Raw genomic sequence first — 8,785 nt, 5'->3', positions numbered from 1 at the left:
GGAACCATAATCAATACAAATACAAAGAGAATATGATTTATGTCAAACATGACAATCAAAATCCAGTATTCCTATAGCTTTAAAAAATGCTGCTTGACCTCTAGCTTCCTATATTCACCTGAACCTAAATTGTTTAATACCATTATGCTTCTCACACATGTTGCTCTCAGAACCACATCACCAATGCTACAAATTAAAATCAATACAGTTCTCATGAAGAGGTACTCACCACCTTGCAGATTCAGAACATCATTGGAGAGTGTATTAACCTTGAGTCATAATAATGATTTTATGAGTGAAACTGTGTTCTATGCTTGCAGCCTGGACCACTGATGTCATATATGCACCCTTATTGTGACACAGTAAAGGTGAGGAGTCAGTCAACATCCTGAACATTGATACCGCTCCAATCTACATTATCCATGGTAAAATAATCAATCAGTTTTATAAAACATACTTGTAATTTGAGTAGATCATTGGCCAAAATATTGCCCAAATTATCACAGAAAATAACACTGCAGCCTACCAGAATGTAATATGCTATCTTGTATCAGCTATTGAAGATATCTATTGATTCAGTCATTGACATACTGTGCTTAATCAAAAAGTAAAAAAATATAAATTTAAGATGAGATATTTCACAAAATATTAATGAAATCAAATACTGTAAAGATGTTCATTTATTGCCACATTACATGTCATACCAGACAGAGTGCTTCACAATCATTCATAAGCAAATCTCCCAAATTAACATTTCTTTAAACCTGATCAATAATACTGGAACTGCCATTAACCAGATAAAATATAAATTCATTACAAGTCACCTAAACAATTTCAGTATTGTTCACAAAACATTTCATTCTGTTTACAATGATGTCTCTCTCTTCCCTTTCCTTTCTTCTTTGGCTGTGATCAAAGAAATTCAACACAAAACGAACTCAGATGCCAAGATGTACTGAATGGTCAATGTCAACATCATCCCTCATTCACCAGCATAGAAAGAGACACTGTATTGACTCTACAGAGGAAACTATGTACACCATCCTGGGTCACCAACCAACATCCTCATAGTCAACCACAACCCTGAACACATTCACACACACCCTATCGCAGGCACTATACATTTGCAAAGAAACTAAAGGGTATATGAAAGTCATCCAATGTGATTGAGATTGATTCTGTGTGCAAAACATTGTCAACCGCTGCTTTATTTGGCCATGCTCTGTCTATATACTAAGTGTATTTAGAGCTGGCACTAGAGTGACCGGCTCCGAGAGGTTCTGGTCAGGTGTTCCTTTGCTCTGAAGAACCTTCTGTCGATGTCTTTCCTCTTGTCGCTTTTTCTTCACCAAGTGCTGCTGCTCTTTCCTCTGCTTGTTTGAAGCCTGAGAGAGGGGTTGAAAAATCAGGGGATCAAGATGAAAAGGGGGGGACTTCATGTCCGTTCTGAATTAAATTGAGAAATGCAGTTCTATTTAATCTGGAACTTGAATTGAAATAGTCGCACAGACTCAGAATACTGATACAGAATTGGGATTTGAGTGCAGAGCCGCCGTATAGCGATAACACTCTCCGGCACGTCACATATACTATTACAACTCCCCACATGAGACCAGGGTTCAATCCATGTGTTCACCTTTCCCACTGTTTCTCCAACTTGCCTGTCTCCCCATCTCATTTGCTTACTGTCTGAATAGAATGTGTTAAATTCCCAAGGAATATATATTTTCAAGAATTAGAACTTGAGCATCTTACCTTGGATTTGTGTAGGTTGCCTCCATCAGGTGGAAGTTTGTGATCACTGCATTCTGTCGCTGCCTCTCTACACGCAGAGCATGATCCCGAGGCACACTGGCCGTGACACACTTGGGCTGATAGCTCAGAATCCAACAGCCACTCAGCATTGATTGTGGCGACACTCAGCAGGAACAGATTCTCCTCTTCACCTGAGAGACATGGCACACAAAACACATGGGGTCAGTTGCAGTGAATATATCACATCAGATGCTCCTGTTGATCATTATCAAAGGGTTTTTGGTTGGTAGCTCCCTCTAAAAGATGGAAATCCCCAAAACAGCCAATAAACATCAGTTGTATTTATTAGCAATGTTTATTATAAGAGGTAGGCTAAGACTGCAGACAAATTAAAGTTTGATAGGAGTTGGGGTTAGAAAAGGACCCCAAACAGCTAGTAGACACTGATAATCAGAATGCACTGGGGGAGAAGACACTCACAGTTCGGGCCCATGTTCTTCAGGGAATTTAGGATCACATTGTCCTCCTCTGAGGAGGTGGGCGAGGGGGCTTTCGGTCTGTCTGTCTGGCTGTCACCAAACTCACGTTGCCCACTCGAATTATGTAGATTCTGGAGGGACAAGAGTGGGGTGGGGGGGGGATAAAGGATATTGTGAGAGTAGGACTAATCCAAAGGTCAAAACATTTGGTAGTGTGTTTTTAGCTGAAAGGGTCGTTTTCGTACCTCTATACGCAGCTGAGCAGGGCTCTCAGAGTTGTCACCGAATGGTCTTACACTGTCGTAATGGTCTCCATAGCGATAGGCAATATGTAGCTCTCGGCCAACCAGCTTCTCAGAGCCATTTATCTGAATTGAGGAAACATAATGAGTAGGAACTATCAATAGGGGTATTTCGTACATTCTGTTTCATTAGAAGAGGACTTCAGTTTAAAAAACAGTAGTGTGCCAGAATGTGGTCTAGTGGTAGGATCACATATACCACCTTGCAACAGGGGATTCATGCCTCTCCTCGCTGACTTTTTCATATATACCCTTCTATTTTGTACTACGCCCTTATCTACTTTCCTATTGTTATTTCAGAAAAAAATTATAATAAACTATAAAATAGGCCAACTTAATGAGATTGGGATCTCCTTTAAAAACAAACAAACAAATAGTAAAATAAAGTGTTTACCCAATTGTGCATTGCTATACCCTTTATACAGCTTAATATCTCTAGCCAAAAGTAGTAAACTACACTGCTCAAAAAAATAAAGGGAATACTTAAACAACACAATGTAACTCCAAGTCAATCACACTTCTGTGAAATCAAACTGTCCACTTAGGAAGCAACACTGATTGACAATAAATTTCACATGCTGTTGTGCAAATGGAATAGACAAAAGGTGGAAATTATAGGCAATTAGCAAGACACCTCCAATAAAGGAGTGGTTCTGCAGGTGGTGACCACAGACCACTTCTCAGTTCCTATGCTTCCTGGCTGATGTTTTGGTCACTTTTGAATGTTGGCGGTGCTTTCACTCTAGTGGTAGCATGAGACGGAGTCTACAACCCACACAAGTGGCTCAGGTAGTGCAGCTCATCCAGGATGGCACATCAATGCGAGCTGTGGCCAGAAGGTTTTCTGTGTCTGTCAGCGTAGTGTCCAGAGCATGGAGGCGCTACCAGGAGACCGGCCAGTACATCAGGAGACGTGGAGGAGGCCGTAGGAGGGCAACAACCCAGCAGCAGGACCGCTACCTCCGCATTTGTGCAAGGAGGAGCAGGAGGAGCACTGCCAGAGCCCTGCAAAATGACCTCCAGCAGGCCACAAATGTGCATGTGTCTGCTCAAACGGTCAGAAACAGACTCCATGAGGGTGGTGTGAGGGCCCGACGTCCACAGGTGGGGGTTGTGCTTACAGCCCAACACCGTGCAGGACGTTTGGCATTTGCCAGAGAACACCAAGATTGGCAAATTCGCCACTGGCGCCCTGTGCTCTTCACAGATGAAAGCAGGTTCACACTGAGCACATGTGACAGACGTGACAGAGTCTGGAGACGTCGTAGAGAACGTTCTGCTGCCTGCAACATCCTCCAGCATGACCGGTTTGGCGGTGGGTCAGTCATGGTGTGGGGTGGCATTTCTTTGGGGGGCCGCACAGCCCTCCATGTGCTCGCCAGAGGTAGCCTGACTGCCATTAGGTACAGAGATGAGATCCTCAGACCCCTTGTGAGACCATATGCTGGTGCGGTTGGCCCTGGGTTCCTCCTAATGCAAGACAATGCTAGACCTCATGTGGCTGGAGTGTGTCAGCAGTTCCTGCAAGAGGAAGGCATTGATGCTATGGACTGGCCCGCCCGTTCCCCAGACCTGAATCCAATTGAGCACATCTGGGACATCATGTCTCGCTCCATCCACCAACGCCACGTTGCACCACAGACTGTCCAGGAGTTGGCGGATGCTTTAGTCCAGGTCTCTGAGGAGATCCCTCAGGAGACCATCCGCCATCTCATCAGGAGCATGCCCAGGCATTGTAGGGAGGTCATACAGGCACGTGGAGGCCACACACACTACTGAACCTCATTTTGACTTGTTTTAAGGACATTACATCAAAGTTGGATCAGCCTGTAGTGTGGTTTTCCACTTTAATTTTGAGTGTGACTCCAAATCCAGACCTCCATGGGTTGATAAATTTGATTTCCATTGATAATTTTTGTGTGATTTTGTTGTCAGCACATTCAACTATGTAAAGAAAAAAGTATTTAATAAGAATATTTCATTCATTCAGATCTAGGATGTGTTATTTTAGTGTTCCCTTTATTTTTTTGAGCAGTGTATATGGGCAATAGGGTGTCATTGAGGTTACTACCTCCCACAGTGGGGTGTTGAGCTGATGAATGACCACTTTAAGCTGTTGGCTGCGGGCGAACGCCACGATGGCATCATTGCCAGCAAAGGTGCCAGGCTGGGAGAGGTTTGACACTGAGAGGAAGAGAACAACATAACAACAGAGAGAAACATGAGTGACAAGACCTTTAAAGACAATATTTAGGATGACTTGCATGCTATCAGAAACTTGGGCAGCCAACAACATTTTCACATGCAAATAGTATTTGGTTTCTATCATATTGGGCCGTTTCCTTACAATGCTGTGCGAAGGGCACATCATCCTCCACAAAGGGCTCAAAGTCCTGCCGGTGTGACATCATGTACTGCACAGTCTCCTGGCGCAGGCGCAGGTGTCCCCGAGAGTGTCCCTCCAACTGGTCACCCAGAGCCCGGAACAGGCAATTACTACAGGACGGACACAGTATTAGTCAACGTTATAACAGACATTTATAACAGCACTTTGGTGGCATTCCAGGCTGACTACATTGCAGACTTCGCATTGCATCAACCAATGATTACATGCCACGTCATCAATTACAGCCTGGCATCAGAATGCTATATCATATGATATGTGGTTAGCTGATATGTTAAATACCTATTGCGTTGTGAGGTCTGGCAAGTGTCTGCAATGTAGTCAGCCTGGAACGTGGTCCTTCTCTCTCTGAATCTTACCCATCTCCAGGCACCTCTCTCAGTTTGAGTCCCAGCGCATGGAGCTGGTTGGAGAAGCTGACGAACTCCTCTCCATCATCCCTGTCCTGGGGCCGGTTCTTACGGTCTTTTGCGATTGCCCTGCGCGCAGACCGCTCATCCCGCTTCCGCTCCGCGTCACACTTCCTATTTCCGCCACGCACTGGCTTTCCTGTCTGCTTCCGAGACATGGCTGCCGGGCCTACAGACACAGATCTTTACAGATGCAGTAGATCTCTCAGTCACTCACTGGCACATGCAGTTGGGTTACTTCCACACAGGTGGAATCCTGTGTTTCAGAAAGAGGAGGGAAGGAAGAGATGAGAGTTTGAATGCAACTTAGAAAATGAGCTACAACGTGTAACAACTCAGTTACTTCCACATTTCACATACACTAACTGGGACAGTAGCCAGCTACAAAAAGATGGTTCATATTAGCTAGTTTCAGTCAGTTGATACGTGGCACAGCAGGAAATTGCAATTCCAAATGGGTTAGCTAATTATGATGTAGCTGTCTAGCTCTCAAACTGTAGGCAGCATTCTGCCTTCTCCCTACTGTTTTCAGCCTTCTGCTTCGCCCACGACTGGCTCATGTGAACTACAATCCCAACGCTGTTTTTTATTGTTCAGAAACGTCAATAATCATCGCTTGTGATATAGCTTTCGAAACATATGGCCCTCATCTTTCATATGCGAGAAATAATCCTTCAAATTAAAGTATATATACTTACTGTAGCAGTTTTGCACAGATCCAAACATCTACGGGTGCCTCAACCCACAAAACTACACTTCGGATAAACTTCCCGAGTTATGCTTAGAAACAGGTGTTTTTAGCACACTAAGTTAGATAGCTAATTAGCACGTCTGTTTTCCGTAAACAAGCACTGTAACATGGCGATATGGTCATGTTGGAACACTGAGTTAACCCTAAGCCCGATAAAAAGGTGTATCTATTTAACCTTTCCTTGTATTATTATTTCTCGCTGATATGAAAGATAAGATCCTTATGCTTCAAAAACCGTAACGCAAACGATGCGTTGGGCGGTTAACAAAACTACTCCGTAGAGAAGACGCCTTCATCCAATGACTTACACTATATATACAAAAGTATGTGGACACCCCTTCAAATTAGTGTATTCTACTATTTCAGACACACCTGTTGCTGACAGGTGAATAAAATCGAGCACACAGCCATGCAATCTCCATAGACCAACATTGGCAGTAGAATGGCCTTACTGAAGAGCTGAGTGACTTTCAAAGTGGCACCATCATAGGATGCCACGTTTCCAACAAGTCAGTTCGTCAAATTTCTCCCCTGCTAGAGCTGCCCCGGTCAACTGTAAGTGCTGTTATTGTGAAGTGGAAACATCTAGGAGCAACAATGACTCAGCTGCGAAGTGGTAAGCCACACAAGCTCACAGAACTGCCTCTGTAAGCAACGTCAGCACAAGAACTGTTCGTCAGGAGCTTCATGAAATGGGTTTCCGTGGCCGAGCAGCTGCACACAAGCTTAAGATCACCATGCATAAGGCCAAGCGTCGGCTGGAGTGGTGTAAATCTCGCCAACATTGGTCTCTGAAGCAGTGGAAACGCGTTCTCTGGAGTGACGAATTACGGTTCACCATCTGGCAGTCTGACGGACGAATCTGGCCCAAGGCATTATGCCAACTGTAAAGTTTGGTGGTGGAGGAGGAATAATGGTCTGGGGTTGTTTTTCATGGTTCGGGCTAGGCCCCTCAGTTTCAGTGAAGGGAAATCTTAACGCAACAGCATATAATGACATTCTAGACAATTCTGTGCTTCCAACTTTGTGGCAACAGTTTGGGGAAGGCCCTTTCCTGTTTCCGCATGACAATGCCCCCGTGCACAAAGCGAGGTCCATACAGAAAAGGTTTGTCGAGATCAGTGAGGAAACACTTGACTGGCATGCACAGAGCCCTGACCTCAACCCCATCAAACACCTTTGGGATGAATTGGAACACCAACTGCGAGCCAGGCCTAATCGCCCAACATCAGTGCCTGACCCCACTAATGCTCTTGTGGCTGATGGAAGCAAGTCCCCTCAGAAATGTTCCAAATCTATTTGAAAGCCTTCCCAGGAGAGTGGAGGCTGTTACAGCATCAAAAGGAGACCAACTCCATATTAATGCCCATGATTTTGGAATGAGATGAGCAGGTGTCCACATACTTTTGGTCATGTAGTGTATGTGTCATGTAATGGAACTGAGAGTCGTGATCAAGGACCTGTCATGCTAGCTAGCTGGTAGACCTGGCATCCTGGATAACAGCAACAGCTGACAGGGCATAGAGATCCTATTAAACTACTAATTATATTAGTATATATTATATTCTAATGCCTAATTCTGTGACGGGTTGATTTCGGCAAGCTAGAGCGAGCCTACGGCTACGTCAGTAGGCTGGACAATAGAACGAGTCTAAATTCACCCAAGGCTGAAAAACGGCAGAAGAACGTTGGCTAAACTGGAACACTAGCGCGAAGCCATAGCAAATGAATTGAATAGAACGTTCAGGAGGCGAACTGGTGCCACGGTGTTCAATAGAACTAATAGAAGCTGGGAGGGTGAAAAATGCACCAAAATAAGGCCTGTTTTTTCGTGATTACTTCAAGCAGCTGGGACATATGGTAATATTGTGAAACTGGGCTGCACGGCGGATGTAATGAACTAGTTATCAGAAAAAAAGCGTTAAACATTTCATGTGTTCAGCCTAACGTTAGTGGACTGGCCAGTTGAGGCGTTACCTTAGCTAGCTATAGCTAATTGCATTAGCTGATCAGCAACTAGCTAGCTAGCGAGCAACTGTTATGTCAGCTGGATATGACTGCAAGAAAGCTAGGTTAGCCGACTATTTAGCTAGGTAAACCTAGTTTGCAAACGTTAGCTGCTAATGCTAATGGATAGGTTTGTTAGCCAGCTGGCTAGCTCCAGTCTCGTTCTCGCTGATTTTGAGTTAAACACAAGTGAATACATGTCAAGCCATCAGAATATAACGAAGGTAACAAGTTACTCACATTCCACAGAGAACACCCGATGATACTCAAAGAACGTCCTATACTACGTTATTTTTGCCTAAATAAGATCTGACTCATGAGCTTGTTTACAATTGCTGTTCAGCGCCACCATCTCCGAGTACGGAAGTGTGAGTGCATGAAATCATATCAACAGGTCGTTTTCAATAAAACGTCACAATACGTTTTATTGAAAATAAAACCCCAGCTCCAAGTAGACCCCCAGCTCCACTAAAACCATTGACAAACTACTTGCCGTTTTCTAGGGATTGTTAAATACATGTTATAACTATTTGGTTTTAATGTAGTCAGCAACTACAAATGTCCGATTATTCAATGCAAAACAATTGCGCACATTTAGCTGTATCATCAGAGTTGTACTGCAAGTAATTGCATGCTTTTCATGATGAGTAAACACAATGATGCAGAAAAGAAAATGC

The 8,785-nt window shown here is 44.0% G+C and overlaps 1 protein-coding gene across 1 annotated transcript; it reads right to left on the bottom strand.

Annotated features, from left to right (window-relative positions):
- Positions 1–662: 662 nt before the first annotated feature.
- otud3 (OTU deubiquitinase 3) lies at positions 663–8,509 on the bottom strand. The gene is made up of 8 exons (XM_071372042.1): positions 8,349–8,509; positions 5,300–5,606; positions 4,884–5,032; positions 4,608–4,720; positions 2,480–2,602; positions 2,236–2,365; positions 1,756–1,946; positions 663–1,385 (listed from the first exon to the last, which is right to left on the bottom strand). Exons 2-8 carry the CDS (start codon positions 5,506–5,508, stop codon positions 1,227–1,229), a joined length of 1,074 nt encoding a protein of 357 aa, XP_071228143.1. The 5' UTR covers positions 5,509–5,606; positions 8,349–8,509; the 3' UTR covers positions 663–1,226.
- Positions 8,510–8,785: the final 276 nt, after the last annotated feature.

This window comes from Salvelinus alpinus, chromosome 28 (assembly GCF_045679555.1).
Source record: "Salvelinus alpinus chromosome 28, SLU_Salpinus.1, whole genome shotgun sequence".
Classification (NCBI taxonomy): Eukaryota; Metazoa; Chordata; class Actinopteri; order Salmoniformes; family Salmonidae; genus Salvelinus; species Salvelinus alpinus.
The sequence above is the reverse complement of the archived record's forward strand: the minus strand, read 5'-3'. Positions and strand labels throughout refer to the sequence as shown.